The sequence below is a fragment of the Salmo salar genome, chromosome ssa13 (genome assembly GCF_905237065.1).
Source record: "Salmo salar chromosome ssa13, Ssal_v3.1, whole genome shotgun sequence".
Taxonomy (NCBI): domain Eukaryota; kingdom Metazoa; phylum Chordata; class Actinopteri; order Salmoniformes; family Salmonidae; genus Salmo; species Salmo salar.
In genome coordinates this window covers 78,347,651-78,371,252 of record NC_059454.1, presented here as the reverse complement: position 1 = coordinate 78,371,252, position 23,602 = coordinate 78,347,651, and the positions used below count along the sequence as shown (strand labels likewise).

The following is a 23,602-nucleotide window of genomic DNA, read 5'->3' as shown; positions in this document are numbered from 1 at the left end:
TTCAATACCACCATACATCACAATGTGTGTATGCATGTGTCTGTACCATTGTGTGTGTCTCTTCACAGTCCCCATTGTTCCATAAGGTGTATTTTTACCTGCTTTTTAAATCTAATTCTACTGCTTGCATCAGTTACCTGATGTGGAATAGAGTTCCATGTAGTCATGGCTCTATGTAGTACTGTGCGCCTCCTATAGTCTGTTCTGGACTTGGGGACTGTGAAGAGACCTCTGGTGGCATGTCTAGTGGGGTATGTATGCATGTGTGTCCGAGCTATGTGCTAGTATTTTAAAAACAGACATCTCAGTACATTCAGCTTGTCAACACCTCTTAAAAAACAAGTAAGGATGAAGTCAATCTCTCATCCACTTTGAGCGATTGACATGTGTGTCATTAATGTTAGCTCTCCTTGTACTTTTAAGGGATAGCCGTGCTGCCCTGTTCTGAGCCAACTGCAATTTTCCCAAGTCCCTCTTTGTGGCACCTGACCACATGACTGAACAGTAGTCTAGGTGCGACAAAACCATGGCCTGTAGGACCTGCCTTGTTGATAGTGTCGTTAAGGCAGAGCAGTGCTTTATAATCGACAGCCTTCTCCCCATCTTAGCTACTGTTGTATCAATATGTTTTGACCATGACAGTTCGCAATCAGGGTTACTCCAAGCAGTTTAGTCACCTCAACTTGCTCAATTTCCACATTATTCATTAAGAGAGGGTTTAGTGAATGATTTGTTCCAAGTACAACGCTTTTAGTTTTGGGAATATTTAGGACTAACTTATTCCTTGTACCCATTCCAAAACTAACTGCAGCTCTTTGTTAAGTGTTGCAGTCATTTCAGTGGCTGTAGTAGCTGATGTGTAGTGTTGAGTCATCCGCATACATAACTACACTGGCTTTACTCAAAGTCAGTGGCATGTCATTAGCAAAGATTGAAAAAAAGCAATTCCCTGGGGAATTCCTGACTCTACCTGGATTATGTTGGAGAGGCTTCCATTAAAGAACACCCTCTGTGTTCTGTTAGACAAGTAACTCTTTATCCACATTATAGCAGGGGGTGTAAAGCCATAACACATACATTTCTCCAGCAGCAGACTATGATCAATAATGTCAAAAGCGGCACTGAAGTCTAACAAGACAGCCCCCACAATCATTTTATCATCAATTTTCTCTTAGCCAATCATCAATCATTTGTGTAAGTGATGTTTTTGTTGAGTGCCCTTCCCTATATGCGTGCTGAAAGTCAGTTGCCAATTTGTTTACTGTAAAACAACATTGTACCTGGTCAAACAATTTTTCCAGAAATTTACTAAGGGTTGGTAACAGGCTGATTGATCGGCTATTTGAACCAGTAAAAGGGGGCTTAAATATTCTTGGGTAGTGGAATGACTTTAGCTTCCCTCCAGGCCCGAGGGCACACACTTTCTAGTAGTCTTAAATTAAAGATGTGGCAAATAGAAGTGGCAATATTGTCTGCTATTATTATCCTCAGTAAATTTTCCATCCAGATTGTCAGACCCTGGTGGCATGACATTGTTCATATACAAAAATAATTATTTCACCACTTCCACACCGACTTTACATAATTCAAAAGTACAATTCTTGTCTTTCATAATTTGGTCCGATATACTTGGAAGTGTAGTATGAGCGTTTGTTGCTGGCATGTCATGCCTAAGTTAGCTAATCTTGCCAATGAAAAAGTAATTAAAGTAGTTGGTAATATCAGTGGGTTTTGTGATGAATGAGCCATCTGATTCAATGAATGATGGCGTGCAGAACGTCCAGAGCTGCCGACTTGTTAAAGTAGAAATGTTCATCCAAATCGAGGTTAGCGATCGCTGTTCTGATGTACAGAAGCTGTTTTCGGTCATATGAAATGATGGAGACATTATGTATAAAAAAGTTCAGATCAGCCTAAAAAAATATATATACAAAATAGCCCGTAAGACGGCTACTATCCACTGCATCACTCACTCACTCACTCACTCACTCACCCACCCACTCACCCACCCACGTGATCCACTTGCTGTAAAAACAACTTGTGCTATCCTGAACTGAGCAGCCACTTACTCTGGCAGCACAATACTCGCCTTGTGCATCACATGAGGTTCACCACATCCTCTTGTCATTAAGTAAATAAACATGTTGCCCTCAGACTCAAGAGACTCAAGGTGTGCACAATGATCTCCTTTAATAAGGCCCTTACGTCAATAGAGTATTAGGTGACTAAAAACAGGGAAATCAACATAGGGATCATGCCTGGGGGAAAGTTACTCATATCAGAAACCGGTTCCATATCATCAATAACATTGAACCTGCAGTAATACAGAGTTTGTGGGAGCATTATTCAGCTGAACTCTATATTAACTCATAATATAATTCTGATACACTTTTTAAACTGGGCTGGGTAAGAAACAAATATACTATTTTGGCAAGGCATCTAATTGGCGTCTTTCATAGCTACATCAATGAAGGTTGACTACTCCCTGCTTACGAAGTTGTTTTAATAAATGATCCTGTCTTGTACTGTCTGACTGTACAGCCAGGCAGACAGGATTAAGTACTGGGGAACGAGCCAGGAGGGGAGCAGGGAGAGTCAAGGTCTGTCTGTCTGCATGTCCTTTCTCCTCGTCTCCCTCAAGACATTTTGAAGGAGAAGGTCCGAAGGGAGGGACCTTGAATCTTCTCCCCAAATGCAGTTAGACAAGGAGGCAAGGACAGAGTATGCGAGGAATAGAGGAAAGACAAATTGAGAAAGAGCTTCTATCCTGTAGTGTAGATAGACTCGGACCCTGCTGCCTCCACATCTTTCTGTGGCTGAGCTGCCATATCATGACCTCACCCTCCTCAGCAGTAGGGAGTATGTGTGTGGGCTCAGACCTTCGTCTTCCTACAAACACCAGACTAGCTAGACTGTTTACTTGCTCAGTCTGACATGCAATAGATCACAGTGTTGGGGGGGATTCATGAACTTAACATCCGTTTCTACACACACTATAATATTTTCTATTTCAACACAATCAATACTTTGTATTTCCCATTTTGTAACACTTATTCAATACTTTGTATTCAAAACTTTAGAACCAACACTTACTTTGTAACACTGATTCTAAAACTTTATATTCAACAATATCAAAACTGAGAAGACCACACAAACTAGTCCTAAATGATGGCAAGGACTGAGAACGCACGGCTCTCGACCTTCACCTCTCCTGAGTCCGTACGGGAGTTGCAGCGATGGGACAAGACTGTAACTACCAATTGGATACCACGAAATTGGGGAGAAAAGTGGTCAAATAAATAAAATAAATAACAGGTGAGGGTCTGAGTGAGTGTCTCACGTCCAGTCCTACAGGGTGATGAGCAGCTCAAGCAGGAAGTAGTGTAGCGTGACGAGCGGTTTCTTCCATAACACTAGAGACGCGCTTCTCACGGTCCCTCTACTTCCTCTCCCTCAGCGACAAGGAGTCTTTATCAACACATACCCACACAGTGAGGTTTGCCTTAACCACCTCTAAAGACATGTCAGTCAGTGTGAACTGCTAGGTTGTAGCTTAAATAAACTCAAGTGATACTGTCAAAGTGCAGTGTGCAGGTTATTTTCTTCAGCCAGTGTGAACAAAAATACTTAGGCCTACACTGTATGCTACGTCAACAATAACAATCATTCACTTTATGGTCATGGTCATATGGTGGTTCATTCAGCGGTCCCTACCTGCAGACTGCCCGTTGTGCTGTTCCTTGGCTGCTAGGCGCAGCTGAGGGAGCTCGCAGTGAGCCCCATTCTCTGCCATCTCATTGAGTAGTGGGAGGACTGGGGGGTGGGACCTAGAGAGAGGAACAACAATAATCAAATAGTGGGTAGACTGGGGTTAGAGCAGACCTAGGGGCCTCTGTCTGTCCAGACTCTGTGGTGTTGGTAGGCTAAGTCACGAGCAGAGGGCTGCAGGATATGGGACCGACTGTGTTGTGTGCAGGTCTAGATGTGACTGAGTGGTGATCAGAGTGCAGAAGGTGATAGTATCATTAGGTCACACAGCGCTTTATCGGGTTACCACTAATCTGCAGGACACAGCACAGGCTCCGTGAAAGCTCTGATCTCCTGGTCAGTGAGTGTATCTGTGTTTTGTTTTTTAAGGTCATAGATTAGATGTCCGAAATGAACACAAACAGGCAGCCTCTGAAGAACAGAGTAGAACAGCGCAGATGCAAGGTAACCTTTATAGTATCTAGACAACAGGATCATATGTCAGCGATAAGGACCAATGGTGATAAGAGATTCTATCCACCACATGTTTTTCTGAAGAATACACTAACAAGCCAACATTTCTGACCATGCTTCCCTTCTCAGGTACTTCAGTGAAAGGATCCATCCTTCTGCATCTAGACACATCTGTTCTGCTACACAGTCTTTCTATGGGATGTTACAGACCAGAACCCGACAGGAGGTGGTAAGAGTGAGACATAGCAGGGACACTTAAACCCAGTGTCCTGTCCACCCCCATTTTTCTGAGGATATGCGTTTGTGTGTGTGTGAGAGAGACAGAGAGCTCAGAGCTGAGAGTACTGGCACGCAGACTGCTCAGCTCACAATCTGGTGAAAGTGTCAGTGTCACACAGCCTCTTAATCACTCTATTTAGTGCCCTCGGCTCCAATGCAGGAGGGCCCCTGGATCCAGTTTCCACATTGACTGGGCTGACAGACAGCAGACAATGTACATCATTGACTTTACATGGGCCCCATGACGGCTCTTTAGATTCTAGATAGGAATTCTGAGGCCAGAGTAGGGTCATGTTTTTTTCCTTTGTGAAAATACTAGCTGGCTGCCTTTGGAACAAATGTGATGGACAATGAAAACGTAATGCTGACTGGTATAGGGCGGCCTATAGGTATGTAACAGTTCATCCCTAATTACAAATAAAATTCATTAAACCTGGTAAGTGAATGAGCGGGATATTTAAAAACCAACACTACAGAGAATGTACGATGTTTTACTGGTTCTTTCTAAGACAAATACAGGGTTGGAAGAGATGCCTGCAGACAGTATTTATAGTAGGCTGATAATACAGCAGCATTAAAACGTGTCAGTGTTGAGTTTAAAGGCTACATGTAGGAGCATAAACAACAACAATGCAGAGTGAGGTCACTGAGGCTATTTACGTGAGAGTTGGTGCAGCACAACAGACTGATTTGTACCCTCAAAGTTAACCCAGACATTTAAAGTTTAGGGGGAGTAAAGGTATTGGATGCCAGATATCAAGTTCAACTAACTGTCTCTAATCATACCTTGACTGTTTTTGCATGAGAGAAGTAGCTTTGGCTGAAACCAAAAACCTTTGGATTGACAAGTCTGTTGACAGTCATCCAAAAAGGAGAGCAATATGCGTCATGAGTCATGTCCAGCTGCGTTGCAGAGAGCTATTCAAGCACCTTGCTTTATGTCTTGTCTACTCTCGTGCGTCAATGGGACTGTTGTTTGGCTGTGTTGACGCAACTTGATGCAAAAATGTTGACAAATTCCCAGCATCACAAATGACTGCGCTTCATCATTCGAGGACGATCATTGATTTACTCATGTCGTTTTCACAAATCAGCCATTTCAAAATACTGCTGAAAAAAACAAAACAGCGCGTGTTCTAAATCCATCAGTGAGCACAACATGTGCAAGAACCGGACTCGATTGCGCAAGTACTTCCTTCAAAACAACAGGCTGTGTGCATGAGGCCCCGTGCGCCGTTAAGGTTTTATACTGGTTGTACTGGTATGCACAGCCGTGTTCTAGAATATTGAACCGTTGGATTTCATACTTTTCAGTGCAGCTCAAGACATTTCTCCAACTGTCATAGTCCGGCGTCCCTTTATGATATAATTTACATTGCTCTGAGACCACCATCCACAGGGGATGGACAGCCCGAATACTCAACTCCACACAATTCCCATGCAACGCGTCTTCAATTCATTTGTATGTGTTGACAGTTGGAAGAATTGCTTGAGCTGCGCTGAGAATTGGAAAAGTATGAAATCCAATATTCTAGAATACTGCTGTGTGTACACCTACACGTTTTTGGACTATGATAAATCATTTAGGCTTTATTACGCTTCGAACGCAAAACTATGGTTTAAATCGAGTAACAACATAGGTCTAAATAACCGCGTCAAATTAAATGTGAAATGTTTTTGGCTGGCAGTTCTAGCAACACTCCCTCTCCATGCAGTATGCTACGCACTGGTTTCAAGTGTCAACATTACCAAAAAGCTATATGATGGCAGGCAAGAGTAAATGTGAGCGGATGTTTCATAATTAGCCTAGTAACTACCCCATGAGATCAAGACTAATTAAAGCTCTAAAAATAAAGTAATCATAACTTTACTGGAAAAGGCATCTAACGAATCTATGTGGATTGAGCAAAGAAAATGAATGGCAGCCTTACCCAGACCAAACTGAGAAGACACCCAGGGTGAGGAGATTTTCAGGTCATGTCTTGGAGAAGACATGGCCTAAATTACCACTGAAAAGTCATACTGATAAGGGGGTCATAACACCAGTCTCAACGTCAATAGTGAAGAGGTGAATCAGGGATAATGGCCTTCTAGGCAGAGTTCCCCTGTCCAGTGTCTGTGGACACTGGACAGGGGAACACAATCTTTTGAAATGTGGCTTTTTCTTTGCAATTCTGCCTAGAAGGCCAGCATCCCGGAGTCGCCTCTTCACTGTTGACTTTGAGACTGGTGTTTTGCGGGTACTATTTAATGAAGCTGCCAGTTGAGGACTTGCGAGGCGTCTGTCTAGTTTGAGAAACACTCTAATGTACTTGTCCTCTTGCTCAGTGGCCTCCCACTCTTTCTATTCTGGTTAGAACCAGTTTACGCTGTTCTGTGAAGGGAGTAGTACACAACGTTGTATGAGATCGTCAGTTCCTTGGCAATTTCTCGCATGGAATAGCCTTCATTCCTCAGAACAATAATAGACTGACGAGATTCAGAAGAAAGTTCTTTGTTTCTTGCCATTTTGAGCCTGTAATCGAACCCACAAATGCTGATGCTCCAGATACTCAACTAGTCTAAAGAAGGCCAGTTTTATTGCTTCTTTAATCAGGACAACAGTTTTTAGCTGTGCTAACATAATTGCAAAAGGGTTTTCTAATGATCAATTAGCCTTTGAAATGATAAACTTGGATTAGTTAACACAACGTGCCATTGGAACACAGGAGTGATGGTTGATGATAATGTTGATATTCCATTTTTTAAAAATCTGCCGTTTCCAGCTACAATAGTCATTTACAACATTAATAATGTCTACACTGTATTTCTAATCAATTTGATGTTATTTTAAATGGACAAAAGTGTGTTTCTTTCAAAAACAAGGGCATTTCTAAGTGAACCCAAACTTTTGAACAGTAGTGTACATTTGTGACACATATTGCATTATAATGAAATACTTATGCATGGCATGCTATTGTAATAGGCCTACATCCATTATCTCAAGCCAAGAAAGATAAAACAAATAATAATGCATGGCATGTTGTTTGAATAAACCTTGATAGAGAGCCAATGTAACAAGAATATGTCCTTCTTGCACTCAAGCTATAACCTAACATTCTGTCAGGAGTTGGTCCCCTTCTAAAATAGCAGATTTATAGTCTTCCTCCAGTGATTTTGGAACTTTTCCTGTTGAAAAGCTACATCCCAAATAGGGTTCTAGGGGGTAACTAGCCCCCCCCCTAATAACAATGTCTAATTGCTGTCACAAAAAAGCAACGTTTGGGGGGGAAAAAAATGGTAGGTGGATGAAGGTCATGCTTTGGCAAATACAATATAAAGGTAAATAAATGGCTACAGTTGACACTTTTAGTTATTTCATTAAATATTGTTTTTAAAGTGCCAGTTACCCTGCTAGAAGATTATGGCATAGAGTTTCATAGGGTTTCACACAAATGTGTTAAAATCCATTTAATCAGTTTTATTTCAATTCTTTAATAAGTAATACTTAAAAGCTAAGTCTAATTGTCTTATTTGAATTATTAAAATAAAATATGGAAGGGGTGGGGAAATGGTGTTGTACATGTCACCATTAATATCCTCACTATGAGGAGATTTGATGTAAAGTCCCTCTTTTTAACTCACCTGCACATTAATTTTCTTGGTTCTTTCATTGTTGTTCCTTTACCATACAATCCATTATGTACAATGGCACTAAATATTATTTGAATAATGCAAGATTTTAAATCACAGCAGTCTTTAAAACCCTGATCCGTACACATTTGCGCAACCGCAGCATTCAAACGAGGCTGCAATGAAAACTAATGGGACTGTAGCGACTGCGTTCCTTTTCAAGCATTGATTGACATGGTAATAGACAATAGTATTGGTGAAATGTTTTTGTTTTTTTAAACTGACCCCTCTGACGCTGTATGTTAAATTGTGAAGTGTAACGACGTAACTCATTCTGTGCCGTACAGCCTCTTCTAATGGTGATTGTAAAGTGAATTACTTGTGAGTTCAGCAATAGTTAATTCAATCAATTGTTAATTTTGTGTAATCACTGCGAGCCATCATGACTCAAAAACCATGACAGCTACAGTTTAATTATGAATATGAATTTAGCGCTGCCCTAAAAACCCTATTCAAATTCAACAACTTCAAATAGGTATGCAATGAGACAAACTCAGAAAAAAAGAAAATGTCCTCTCACTGTCAACTGCATTTATTTTCAGCAAACTTAACATAAATATTTGTATGAACATAACAAGATTCAACAACTGAGACATACACTGAACAAGTTCCACAGACATGTAACTAACAGAAATCAAAAGTAACAGTCAGTATCTGGTGTGTCCACCAGCTGCATTAAGTACTGCAGTGCATCTCCTCCTCATGGACTGCACCAGATTTGCCAGTTCTTGCTGTGAGATGTTACCCCACTCTTCCACCAAGGCACCTGCAAGTTCCCGGACATTTCTGGGGGGAAGGACCCTAGCCCTCACCCTCCGATCCAACAGGTCCCAGACGTGCTCAATGGGATTGAGATCTGGGCTCTTCGCTGGCCATGGCAGAACACTGACATTCCTGTCTTGCAGGAAATCATGCACTGAACAAGCAGTATGGCTGGTGGCATTGTCATGCTGGAGGGTCATGTCAGGATGAGCCTGCAGGAAGGGTACCACATGAGGGAGGAGGATGTCTTCCATGTAACGCACAGCATTGAGATTTCCTGCAATGACAACAAGCTCAGTCCGATGATGCTGTGACACACCGCCCCAGACCATGATGGACCCTTCACATCGATCCCGCTCCAGAGTACAGGCCTCGGCGTAACGCTCATTCCTTCGACGATAAACGCAAATCCAACCATCACCCCTGGTGAGACAAAACCGCGACTCATCAGTGAAGAGCACTTTTTGCCAGTCCTATCTGGTCCAGCGACGGTGGGTTTGTGCCCATAGGCAACGTTGTTGCCAGTGTTGTCTGGTGAGGACCTGCCTTACAACAGGCCTACAAGCCCCCAGTCCAGCCTCTCTCAGCCTATTGCGGACAGTCTGAGCACTGATGGAGGGATTGTGCGTTCCTGGTGTAACTCGGACAGTTGTTGTTGCCATCCTGTACCTGTCCCGCAGGTGTGATGTTCGGATGTACCGATCCTGTGCAGGTGTTGTTACACGTGGTCTGCCACTGCGAGGATGATCAGCTGTCCGTCCTGTCTCCCAGTAGCGCTGTCTTAGGCGTCTCACAGTAAGGACATTGCAATTTATTGCCTTGGCCACATTTGCAGTCCTCATGCCTCCTTGCAGCATGCCTAAGGCACATTCACGCAGATGAGCAGGGACCATGGCATCTTTCTTTTGGTGTTTTTCCAGAGTCAGTAGAAAGGCCTCTTTAGTGTCCTAAGTTTTTGTAACTGTGACCTTAATTACCTATGGTCTGTAAGCTGTTAGTGTTTTAACGACCGTTCCACAGGTGCATATTCATTAATTGTTTATGGTTCATTGAACAAGCATGGGAAACAGTGTTTAAACCCTTTACAATTAAGATCTGTGAAGTTATTTGTATTTGACAAATTATCTTTGAAAGACAGGGTCCTGAAAAAGTGACGTTTCTTTTTTTGCTGAGTTTATAAAAACTCTTTATAGTGTTTTATTTACATTTTAGGTGATAAGTTGGACACATCGGGTCAAAAAAGACATATCCCTTTCACTACCACGCAAAAGACCCAGCAGAGCTCCATTGCCTTCTTCAATCATGCAGAGAAGGGCACCTTGAATGTCTCGTCATTGATTTTGCTGGAAAATTGTGCTTTAGTGGTATTCATATTACAGTTGACCTGGAAGTATTATGTTTTTGGGGCGCTAAAATAAGGTCAAATGTACAGAACAGCGTGATGTACAAAAGTGCATCAGCTATTGTGATATATTCCAATGAAGTTAGATCTACAACTTTTTCCAAATGTTAAAAAAGAATTGTTTTGTTGTAATATCTCCAAAAGTTGTGATGACACAGAGGACATTTTTCGTTGAGCAAGAGCAGTGGCAGCCAGGGAAAGTTTTGGGGAAATATTTTAGTGACATCTTGTGGTCTTATTGTGAATTACAAGGTGGGGGGGGGGGGGCAGTTAACCCAGGGGGGTAGTTACCCCCTAGTACCCTACAAATACAGTAAAGTAAACACACTAAAGCAGTGGGTCCCAACCTTTTTCGGTTACTGTACCACCAACAATTTTGCTCTGCCTGGTGTACCCCTGAAGTACCCCCTCATGTGCATTTTACCAGTAGGCCTATGGTCTTATGAGTCTTCTCAAGTATCCCCATGTGTATAGGCCAAGTACACGCAACAGTTCTAGTGTAACAGTGTTGCCCCAACTTGGGCTTGAATCAAGGACCCTTTGAACACATCGTCAACTGCCTCCCACAAAGCATCGTTACCTGTCGCTCCACAATAGCTGCAGCCCGTGCAGAGCAAGGGAAACAACTACTTCAAGGTCTCAGAGCGAGTGACGTCACTGATTGAAACGCTACTAGCGTGCACCGCTAACTAGCTAGCCATTTCACACCGGTTACACTCACCCCCCTTTGACCTTCTCCTTTGCAGCAACCCCAGCAGCTAGGCAGAGCCCAACTAAGTGATCCGGGTCACGGCACCAATGTAACAGTTTTGCTTCCGTCCCTGTACTCGCGCCAACCTGGGCTTGAACCAGGGACCATCTGAACACAAAGCATTGTTACCAATTGAAACTCAATTAGTTAGCCATTTCACACCTGTTACACTAGTACCCCTGGTTGGGAACCACTGCACTAAAGGGTAAAAAATGTTTTGAACAAAATATAGTGTTTTTTAGACAACTACAAACTTCAAGGAGTAGGGCATTCAAGGAGTTGATCTGATGTTGTGTTGTTATCGAGGAACAAAAGAGCAACAAAGAATACACTTTGGTTGGGTTTATGAATGTCTTGTGTAACATTTGAATATGAATAGCACTTTCATTAGTTTGTTACTGTAGGCAATATTCTGCGCATGCTCACATGTGGAGTGCAAAGGAACAGCAATTATTTGTGGGAAAAGTGATATTTTAAGAGTTATTTGGCAAAGGTAAGGGTTTTGGAAATTTCAGAATCTGCTATTTCTGATACTATATAGAAATCAGAATACTAAATACTAACAACATGTGTGTTAAATAAACATACTTAGTATAAGTTGAGGACAGAGGTGGGAATGACTAAACAGTTCAGCGATATTTCAGTTTATTATTCATATCCAGTCAAAATGACTGCCTACTCACTTTATAGAACAGAATAGAACGGTTAATTTGTGTTTTTCAAAACCATAAAACCCATATGACCTGATTTAACTCACAAGACAATAGTTTAATTGACACTAACCTGGTTTCATTCATACACCATGGCATCAATTATCTAGATCCTACCACTGTTATAAAAGCATGTTCACCCGTAAGCCTGCCAACAGGTTTTTTCCAAGACACTAGAACATTTGCATTCATCAAGGACTCCCTATTTTATTCACTTACTTGATTTTAGAGTAGCTCAAAATATGTTAAGGTAGCTATATCAATGTCAACCTTGTTTTATCCTGAGTAAAACCTGGCACTGGCACGCGTCAGTAACCTGATGATAGACTGGCATTTTACAAAGACATGCTGATGATGGAGGATAGCCTAATGTCAAATGGGGACAGACTGTATTTGTCCTAATGTTATTCTCCTAACTATTATTATGAACACACCACGACAATGAGCAGACATGAACGGTACAAATAGTCCCCCTACCCTCTCCATTCACTCTCGAGCTGTCAAACCCCGCAGCACAGGAAACAGACGTGTGTTTTATTCCATGGACCGTGTACCAAAGATGGGAGATAAACGAAGATAGTTCACTGAGGCCGTTTACCATTGAAAAAAATATTAGTTCCGATCTACTTAACTGTGTATGTCTCCAATAGATACCAATGCAATAGCAGCTGTGTATGGTCTAGTTAATTCACTGACTTTCATTAACCAGAAAAAAAACAGTGGGGCGTGTCCATAGAGAATGATAGAGGTCTCTTGTGGCCAAAAGGCTATTTAAGCATGGGCAGCGCCATTAAGGACTTCCACCATTTTAATGTAGTCAACTGGGTGGGACTTCCAACTTCATTGGCTGATTCCTCATGATGACACTGTTGGAGACATGTCCAAACAGATCATCAGGAGGGATCAGCCAATTGTTAAGAAGAAAATTGACTACTTCAAAATTGAGATTACCTCAAAGGCGCTTGTGGCGTCACAGACGCTATAAAGGCACAGATATAAAGATGAGTCCTATATCTATCTCTATTGGTGTCTCGCTTCCTCTTCAGTCTTCCGCTGAAGTGCAGACCTCGAGCCAATAGGAATGGTGTATAGTTGTACCACAAAACATCTTATCATTTGGATGGGCTTTGATCTAAGCCCCATCCATTAACTGATAGGCAATGAGTATATCCAGGTACTTCAAAGTCAGGTAAAACTGAGCGGCACCTGCTCAGGGTGTGTTCGAGAGCAACGAATCAGTGCAATCGTTTTCTTAACATTTGCAGTCTTGAGAGAACATTTAGCAATTTTATAACAAATTTCATGCAATTCTAATAATGGGGTGAAGAGCAATCTTTGCCGTTTTAAAGCTAAGCAAATTCTACAGATTTTGCCATGTAAATATGATATCTGGGCACGTGCCTTGAGTGCCCAGTCGTTATTTGGCCATGATTATTACATCTTTTTTTTTACTCTGACGTGTGATCCACCATTAAAAAGATTGACCGAGATAATCTTTGATTGAAATACATGGGATAGTAATACTTTGAAATTGAACCATGTTATTTTTAAATACTCCAATTATCTTGATTATTAATAGAACATAAAACCTAAAAAGCTGCATAAACTCAGAGATAGACCCAATTTATGTGCATCTCCCAGTTGATGCCTACTCTTCATACCGGGAGCCTGAAACGTTCCCAGTGTATTTTACTATGATGTCATCAGAAGTGGACGGTAGATGAAGACGAATGTAAGCGTGTTGATCTCTCCCGGAGCAGGTAAAAACTTGATGAAGGATACGAATTATGCCTCCCTTGAGGTGATATTGCGAAGTTGACTCAGGCTAGATAACGCGTTAACTACATGCTTGTTCAATGGTAGAAAAGATGCTTTGAAAGTAGCCTACTCTCAGTTCTGAATATTTTGTTCAAACAGTTAAGTTACCATAAATAAACATGCATGTGCCCAGCCCTTGTATGTTCAACAATCCTATAAGATCAACTGATGACTGGTCAATGTTTGTCTGCAGTGGAAACACATTTAGGGTAAAGTTAGATAGCTAGGTGATTTTAGTTCCAAACTAGTTAGCCAACTATGCGGGCCCTATAAATTCTGAGATGCGAACGGAATCGATACAATTAAACAACAAACGTATTAAATTTAGGAAATCAACTATGTATTAAATGAATTAGCACACGTTTATCAAAAGACAAACATAATGCATCAGTGATTCTTAGTTAATGCAACTTTCTGAAGAGACAACGTGTGTGTGCGGCTACCACTTACCCAGCTACCACTTACGTGTAGCCGTTAGCGATGATGCTAATGAAAAATCTTCTGGTAGATTCAATGTTAACTACAAAGTAGCCTATGCATACCTGCCAGAATGATATCATGATTATTTACATAGATCCAAAAACATAACTGAACATCCTCTTGCTAGGTGCCCACTGGAATGATAGGGTACTATAACCCAAAAATCGAAATTTCTCAATTTCCCCAGACCTCAAAAGTGGTCTCCTGATGTGGTATAAGCATTATTGTTGTTGACCTCGAACATCCAATAAAGTTGTTATTCGTATTAAATTAGAAGTGTGATTTTCGATAGCAAAGACCTGAAATAAAACTGGGGAAAATGGACACCTGGAAAACGGAATTTAGGGAAAAACGGAATCAGGCAAAAAATAAAACTGATTTTATAGGGCCCTAATAGACTATGTAGCTAAGAGATGTAGCCTCCAATAAATTCACAGGTTGCATTTAATAATTTCACAGCCTTAAATTAACTTTCAGGTTTGACAAGTCTCAAGATGGATTCCCTATACGGCCAGGTAGCCATTGGAATATTGGGAGGAGTGGGCTGTGGACTTTGCCTTGGCTGGCACTTCCGGGCTCGGTTCAGCAACTCTTCCAAAGACAGCAGGGCGGCGATGGGGAATGGCAGCAGGGGTGAAACGGCCACCAGCGTCATGGGAGAAGGAGGAGAGTTCAAAATGATCCTGGTGGTCCGATCCGACTTGAAGATGGGCAAGGGGAAAGTGGCCGCCCAGTGCTCACACGCCGCTGTGTCGGCCTATAAGCAGGTCCAGCGCAGGAACCCTGAGCTTCTGAAGCAATGGGAGTACTGTGGCCAACCCAAGGTTGTGGTTAAAGCTCCAGATGAGGACAGTCTGATAGAACTGCTAACCCATGCCAAAGAGGTAGGGCTGCCTGTCAGTCTGATCCAAGATGCAGGGAGGACCCAGATAGCGCCAGGATCCCGTACTGTGCTGGGAGTAGGCCCTGGAGCAGCTGATCTTGTGGACAAAGTCACTGGACACTTGAAGCTCTATTAGACACGAAATAGGACTTGAAATGAGTTGTCTGTATTAGTTGTATTTGAAGTAGGATAATCATGGTCCACTTTAAAATGTATTTTTTTAATGGAGAAATTGTCATTTGGGAACTGTACATTCATTTTCATTAAAAGGTCCAAACATCATGTCTTCTTGTCCTCACATTTGCAGTAAGGGGTTGATTCAGACTAAGGAAATGTACGCCTTTCTTAAACACTTCTAAGTATTTGGTATTCAGGCTTACCTTATTCAGTCGTGTAATGTGCTCTGCAGGTGTTGCTGGCTACCTTGCGCACTCTGAATACATTTCATTCAACTGCTGAAAACCCTCCCACTTGGTGGCCAAGAGATTTTCTTGTGGGGTTATCAGTACATTTATCTTATCTATCGAGAGAACGGGTTCAGAACATTATGGATCAATGAAAGGAAGCCATCTAAATATATGCATATTTGTCTCGGTCTCAGCACCAATTGGTAGATTTAAGGTTAGGAAATAATTTATTAATCATAAACTGGTTTGGAGAGCCTTTACGCACAAAATATTGATGAATCAAAAATAGTGCTTTGATTCATCCCGAAAGTTGCCATATTCAGTTCTTCAACCCATAGTAATGTTGGAAGATTAGTGTACAATAGTAGGTTGTACCCTCATCTATTGCCTACACTAGCCCTTGGGTTCAAACTGTTACGGCTTGGTCTGCGCTCCACAGTGATTTATTTAGCCTACGTCTTTAAAATATATAGTACCAGTCAGAAGTTTGGACACGCCTACTCACTCAAGGGTTTTTCTTTATTTTCACTTTTTTCTACATTGTAGAATAATAGTGAAGACATCAAACTATGAAATAACACATATGGAATCAGGCAGTAACCAAAAAAGTGTTAAATCAAAATATGTTTTCCTGGATCATTGTCCTGTTGAAAAACAAATGATAGTCCCACTAAGCACAACCATATGGGATGGCGTATCGCCTCCAGAATGCTGTGGTAGCCATTTAACTTTTTTTTTTTAAATTGAACCTTTAACTAGGCAAGTCAGTTAAGAACAAATTCTTATTTACAATGACGGCCTACCAAAACGCCTCCTTAGGGGACGGGGGCTGGGATTAAAAATAAACAAATTATAAAATGTAGGACAAAACACATCACGACAAGAGAGACCTAACACGGAACCCAAACCGGCTGCGCACGTGCACCATCGTGCATACATTTATTTTGTCCCCCTACACCAAACGTGATCACGACACGCAGGTTAAAATATCAAAACAAACTCTGAACCAATGACATTAATTTGGGGACAAGTCGAAAAGCATTAAACATTTATGGCAATTTAGCTAGTTAGCTTGCACTTGCTAGCTAATTTGTCCTATTTAGCTAGCTTGCTGTTGCTAGCTAATTTGTCCTGGGATATAAACATTAGGTTGTTATTTTACCTGAAATGCACATGGTCTTCTACTCTGACAATTAATCCACACATAAAATGGCCAACCGAATCGTTTCTAGTCATCTCTCCTCCTTCCAGGCTTGTTCATCTTTGAACTTATATGGTGATTGGCATCTAAACTTTCATAGTATTACCACGACAACCGGCAACACAGTTCGTCTTTCAATCACCCACGTGGGTATAACCAATGAGATGGCACGTGGGTACCTGCTTCTATAAACCAATGAGGAGATGGGAGAGGCAGGACTTGCAGCGCGATCTGCGTCAGAAATAGAAAGAACTTCTAGTTTAGCCCTTGGCAACGCGCGCAAGCAGTGTGGGTGCAATAATTGAATAACAGATTTCTAAATTTATTTTGCAACGCTCGCACACAATGCGAGCGGTGTAGTCAGGGTATTAGACAACAACATAGCAAGACAGCAATACATGACAACACAGCATGGTAGAAACATAGCAACTTGGCAGTAGCACAAAACATGGTACAAACATTATTGGGCACAGACAACAGCACAAAGGGCAAGAAGGTAGACAATAGTACATCACACAAAGCAGCCACAACTGTCAGTAAGTGTGTCCATGATTTAGTCTTTGAATGAAGAGATTGAAATAAAACTGTCCAGTTTGAGTGTTTGTTTCAGCTCATTCCAGTTGCTAGCTGCAGCAAACTGAAAAGAGGAGCGACCCAGGGATGTGTGAGCTTTGGGGACCTTTAACAGAATGTGACTGGCAGAACGGGTGTTGTATGTGGAGGATGAGGGCTGCAGTAGGTATCTCAGATAGGGGAGAGTGAAGCCTACGAGGGTTTTATAAATAAGCATCAACCAGTGGGTCTTATGACGGGTATACAGAGATGACCACTTTACAGAGGAGTATAGAGTGCAGTGATGTGTCCTATAAGGAGCATTGGTGGCAAATCTGATGGCCGAATGGTAAAGAACTTCTAGCCACTCGAGAGCACCCTTACCTGCCGACCTATAAATTACGTTTCCGTAGTCTAGCATGGTCATCTGAATCAGGGTTAGTTTGGCAGCTGGGGTGAAAGAGGAGCGATTATGATAGAGGAAACCAAGTCTAGATTTAACTTTAGCCTGCAGCTTTGGTATGTTCTGAGAGAAGGACAGTGTACTGTCTAGCCATACTCCCAAGTACTTGTATGAGGTGACTACCTCAAGCTCTAAACCCTCAGAGGTAGTAATCACACCTACAGAGAGAGGGGCATTCTTCTTACCAAACCACATGAGCTTTGTTTTGGAGGTGTTCAGAACAAGGTTAAGGGTAGAGAAAGCTTGTTGGACACTAAGAAAGCATTGTTGTAGAGCGTTTTAACACAAACTCCGGGGAGGGGCCAGCTGAGTATAAGACTGTATCATCTGCATATAAATGGATGAGAGCGCTTCCTACTGCCTGAGCTATGTTGATATAAATTGTGAAGAGCGTGGGGCCTAGGATCGGGCCTTGGGGTTCTCCCTTGGTGACAGGCAGTGGCTGAGACAGAAGATTTTATACACTGCACTCTTTGAGAGAGGTAGTTAGCAAACCAAGCCAAAGACCCCTAAGAGACACCAATACTCCTTTACCTGGCCCACAAAAATGGAATGGTCTACCGTATCAAAAGCTTTGGCCAAGTCAATAAAAATAGCAGAACAACATTGCTTAGAATCAAGGGCAATGGTGACATCATTGAAGACCTTTAAGGTTGCAGTGACACATCCATAACCTGAGCGGAAACCAGATTGCATACCTGAGAGAATACTATAGACATCAAGAAAGCCAGTCAGTTGATTATTGACAATTTTTTTTCAACACTTTTGATAAACAGGGCAAAATAGAAATAGGCCTATAACAGTTAGGATCAGCTAGATCTCCCCATTTTAAATAAAGGATGAACCGTGGCTGCCTTCCAAGCAATGAAACCTCTTTAACCTGTCTCTCCCCAGAAAGGAGAGACAGGTTAAAAAGGTTGATGATAGGGGCAGCAACCTTAAAGAAGAAAGGGTCTAAACCATCTGACCCAGATGTTTTTTTGGGGGTCATATTTAGGGAGCTATAGATATTTAGCACCTCGGACTCAGTGACTGCCTGCAGGGAGAAACTTTGTAGCGGGGCAGGGGGAAAAGAGGGAGAAGTATTGGGGATAGTCGCATTAGAAGGGGTGGGAGATGAGAAAATGTTGGACGTGCAAGGAGGCATGGCTCAGTCAAATAGGAATCCTGACCTTAATGAAGTGGTGATTAAAAAGCTCAGCCATGTGCTTCTTGTCAGTGACAACCACATCATCAACATTAGGGGACATGGGCAGCTGTGAGGAGGGTTTATTCTCCAGGTCTTTAACCGTGTTCCATAACTTCTTGGGGTTAGACCCAGAGAGAGAGAGAACTGCTCCTTAAAGTAACTAACTTTGGCCTTCCGGATAGCCTGAGTGCACTTATTTCTCATTTGCCTGAACGAGAGCCAGGCAGCGTGTCGAGCCTTTCTCCCAATGCAATTCTTGAGGTGGAGTAACTCTGCAAGATCACGGTCGAACCAGGGGCTGAACCTGTTTTAATTATCATTTTCTTTGTAGGGGCGTTTGTTAACAATACCATTGAAAATATCAAAAAAGGTCCAAGTGTCTTCGACAGAGGGGATCAAGCTGACTATTCATGAACTGGTCTCTGTAAAATGGTATAAAGGCTTGCTCATTCAAGTTTTTTTAGCAAGCGTCTATGACAAATCAGGACAGGTCGTTTCACTCAGCAGCTATTATGAACACAGGCTGTAAAACAGTGATCACTAAGGTCATTACAGAAAACACCAGACTGATACGTATCAGAATTATTTGTGAGTATAACATCGAGGAGAGTAGCCTTTTCTGGGTGTTTGGAGTCATACCTTGTGGGATTGGTAAATTACCTGAGAACAATTTAGGGAGTCCCATTACTTTAGGACTTAGGTGGTTTAAGCATGTCCCAGTTTAGGTCACCTAGCAGGACAAATTCAGACATAGCATAAGGGGCCAGGAGAGAGCTTAGGGCAGGTAGGGTACAGGCCGGTGCTGATGGAGGACAATAGCACCCAGCAACAGTCAACAAAGAGCTATTTGAAAGTCTAATGCTTAAAACCAGCAAATCAAATTGTTTGGGGACAGACTTGGTGGAGACAACCGAGCACGGAAGGTGACCCTTGGTGAAGATTGCTACTCCCCCACCTTTGGAAGATCTGTCTTGCTGAAAAAGGTTATAACCAGAAAGGTTAACATCAGTTTTTTTAACCACGACTCAGTAATGACCAACACATCTGGATTGGAGCTGTGAACCCACACTTTCAATTGATCCATTTTAGGTAATAAGCTTCTAGTGTTAACGTGCAGAAAACCCAGGCTTTTACAAGAGCAGAAATCAGTGAAGCCGATATCAGCACAAGTCAGATATGGGGCTAGCAACAGTAGATGGGCCAGGGTGTACATGCACATTTCCAGATATCATCAACAGTAATACAATCAAGGCATGGCATAGGACAGGGAGAGCTCTGCAGTGCTGATTTATGACATCTGAATGTTCATCAGATGGCAATCAGATGTCACTGGGCAGCTTCGAGCTGTGCTTCCCTTTGTAGTCTAACAGTTTGCAAGCCCTGCCACATCCGACGAGCATCGGAGCCAGTGTTGTACGATTCGATCTTAGTCCTGTATTGATGCTTTGTCTGTTTGATGGTTCGTCGGAGGGCATAGAGAGATTTCTTATCAGCTTCCGGGTTACATGAAAGCGGCAGCTCTACCCTTTACCTCAGTGCGGATGTTGCCTGTAATCCATGGCTTCTGGTTGGGGTATGTACGTACAGTCATTGTGGGTACGACGTTATCGATGCACTTACTGATGAAGCCAATGACTGATGTGGTGTACTCCTCAATGCCATCGGAAGAGTCCTGGAACATATTCCAGTCTGTACTAGCAAAACAGTCTTGTAGCTTAGCATCTGCTTCATTTGCCCACTTTTTTTATTGACTTAGTCACTGATGCTTCCTGCTTTTGTTTTTTTCTTGTACGCAGGAATCAGGAGGATAGAATTATGGTCAGATATGCCAAATGGAGGGCGAATGAGAGCTTTGTACGTGTCTCTGTGTGTGGAGTAAAGGTGGTCTAGAGTTTTATTTATACCACCCCTACCTTGTTACAAAATTGGCACAAACATATTAAGAAGGAAAGGAATTACAAATTCACTTTTAAAAAGGTACACCTGTTAATTGAAATGCATTCCAGGTGACTACCTCATGAAGCTGGTTGAGAGAATGCCAAGAGTGTGCAAAGCTGTCAAAGGAAATGTTTATTTAACTAGGCAAGTCAGTTAAGAACAAATTCTTATTTACAATGACTGCCTACCCCAGCCAAACCCTAACCCGGATGACGCTGGGTCAATTGTGCGCCGCCCCATGGGACTCCCAATCACTACTGGTTGTGATCCAGCCTGGAATCGAACGTGGGTCTGTAGTGATGCCTCTAGCACTGAGATGCAGTTCCTTAGACCGCTGCACCACTTGGGAGCAGTCAGCAAAAGGGTGGCTACTTTGAAGAATCTCAAACACTTTTTTGCTTACATAATTTCATAGTTTTGATGTCTTTTCAAGAAGCTGATTAAACAGCATTATCATTACACAGGTGCACCTGGTGCTGGGGACAATAAGGCCACTCTAAAATGTGCAGTTTTGTCACAAAACACAGATGCGGGAGCGTGCAATTGGTATGCTGACTGCAGGAATGTCCACCAGAGCTGTTGCCAGATAACTTAATATTAATTTTTCTACCATAAACTGCCTCCAATGTCATTTTAGAGAATTTGGCAGTATGTCCAACCGGCCTCACAACCACGTGTAACCACACCAGTACAGGACCTCCACATGCGGCTTCGTCACCTGCGGGATCGTCTGAGACCAGCCACATGGACAGCTGATGAAACTGGGTTTCATCAATTTCTGCACAAACTATCAGAAAACTTCTAAGGGAATCTCATCTACGTCTGCAGTTTGGGGTCGTAACCAACTTCAGTGGGCAATTTCTCACGTTTACTGGCACACTGGAGAAGTGTGCTCTAAAGATTAATCCGGGTTCAAATGTAACGGGCAGATGGCAGACAGTGTGTATCGCATCGTGTGGGCAAGCAGTTTGCTGATGTTAACGTTGTGAACCGAGTGCCCCATGGTGGGGTTATGGTATGGGCAGGCATAAGCTACGGACAATGAACACAATTACATTTTATCTATGGCAATTTGAATGCAGAGATTGTGGCCCATTGCCGCACCATTCATCCGCCACCATCACCTCATGTTTCAGCATAATGCACGGCCCCATGTCTCAAGGATCTGTACACAATCCCTGGAAGCAGAAAATGTCCCAGTTCTTTCATGGCATGCATACTCACCAGATGTCACCCATTGGGATGCTCTGAATCGACACTTTCGACAGCATGTTCCAGTTCCCGCCATCATCCAGCAATTTTACACAGCCATTGAAGAGTGGGACAACATTCCACAGGCCATAATCAACTCTATCTGCTGGTGGTGGTCACACCAGCTACTGACTGGCTTTCTGATCCACGTCCCTACCTTTTATTTTTGAAAGGTATCGGTAACCAACAGATACCACCAATACATACCTGTATTCCCAGTCATGTGAAATCTGTAGATTAGGGCCTAATGACTTTATTTCAATTGACTGATTTCCTTATGAACTGTCAGTAAAATATTTGAAATTGTTGCATGTTGAGTTTTTTTTATTCGGTATAGTTTGTCATATTTACAATTCCATTTTCCAAACGGATTACTCATTTACTTTCATCTCTTATCAAGTTGTAAATTATAGTGCATTGACAATGGTGTTATTTCTATCTGGGGTAAAAAATAAATAAAAAAAGCTTTTTCCTCTCGGAACCGACAGGGTCGCTAGACCTTATTCATGTTTCCTCGTGCATTATTAGGAGAATTAAGTCAAGGTCAGAATATGGCGTGTCTAGAGACACACTGCCGCCACATTTTTATTTATTTAAGCTCCACCCCAAACGAAGTTCAAGGTCAGGATACACGTAGAGATGTTCCATTTATGCCGCTTAACTTGGGTCGGAAATGAGCCCCACAGCGGTGTCATAAAACCTAGCGGTCGAATAGGGAAATGGTTCCAATTGTTTTTCCCATAGGGGATTTTAGAAACACTTCAAATAAGGGCTGTGTTTTGGGTAGGTTTACCATGACATTTTTATAAGTCACCTTGTCCAAGAGATTTACATTGTTATCAATATATTTGACTCCATTTATTGATTTGAAAACACTAATTAGCATCAGTGGACATACAAATCTCTGCAAGCTGCTGCACATCTCTAGCTGACAGGTAGTCAATTTAAAACTTGCACAAGACCGAAGATGGATAATTCTGAACTAAGACATTGATTCATTACTACATTATAGTTAATACCAAGATTCTTACCTTTGCCTCGATTCGGCAGTCGGGGGGTAAATACAGGTGAATATTGATAAGTGAAAATCTCTAGGACAAGGTAACTTATCAAAAGGTCACACCAGGGTAAGCCTACACGAAACTGTGTTTCTAAAATCCCCTATGGAAAAAACGAATGGTGGAAAAACAAATTGGAACCATTTCCCTGTTTGACCTCTAGGTTTTATGGGTTATGACTCATACTGCGGTACTCTTAACCCCTAATAGAATAGGTTACTTTTGAACATCATACAGATTCAAGACTGGCATTCTAGCAGTAACTGATACACCGACCCAATAGGCATACAGTTCACTTTGGCTGTGCTTAAACTACCCCAAACACATTTGAGCACTGGCTTGTACATATGGAGTGATATGGATTTTCCCTACCGGATGCCTTGATGAGAAGGTTCATAAGATGTAAGAGACCATCACAAATGTCGACCGCGCACAGCGGATGGCCGTATATATTCTAAATCTTCAGTCGCCACCAATCATTGACACCCAGCACGTGATCTACTGCGAACGGTCGATGTGTGTTAGTCTGACAAAACAAAGTTAAGGGAACGAGACTTGACCCAAC

General features: G+C 42.2%; 1 protein-coding gene across 1 annotated transcript; it reads left to right on the top strand.

The window, feature by feature from the left end:
* Nucleotides 1–13,431: 13,431 nt before the first annotated feature.
* ptrh2 (peptidyl-tRNA hydrolase 2) lies at nt 13,432–15,260 on the top strand. The gene is made up of 2 exons (XM_014137894.2): nt 13,432–13,557; nt 14,573–15,260. The coding sequence occupies exons 1-2, from the start codon at nt 13,518–13,520 to the stop codon at nt 15,112–15,114; spliced, it is 582 nt and encodes a 193-aa protein (XP_013993369.2). The 5' UTR covers nt 13,432–13,517; the 3' UTR covers nt 15,115–15,260.
* Nucleotides 15,261–23,602: the final 8,342 nt, after the last annotated feature.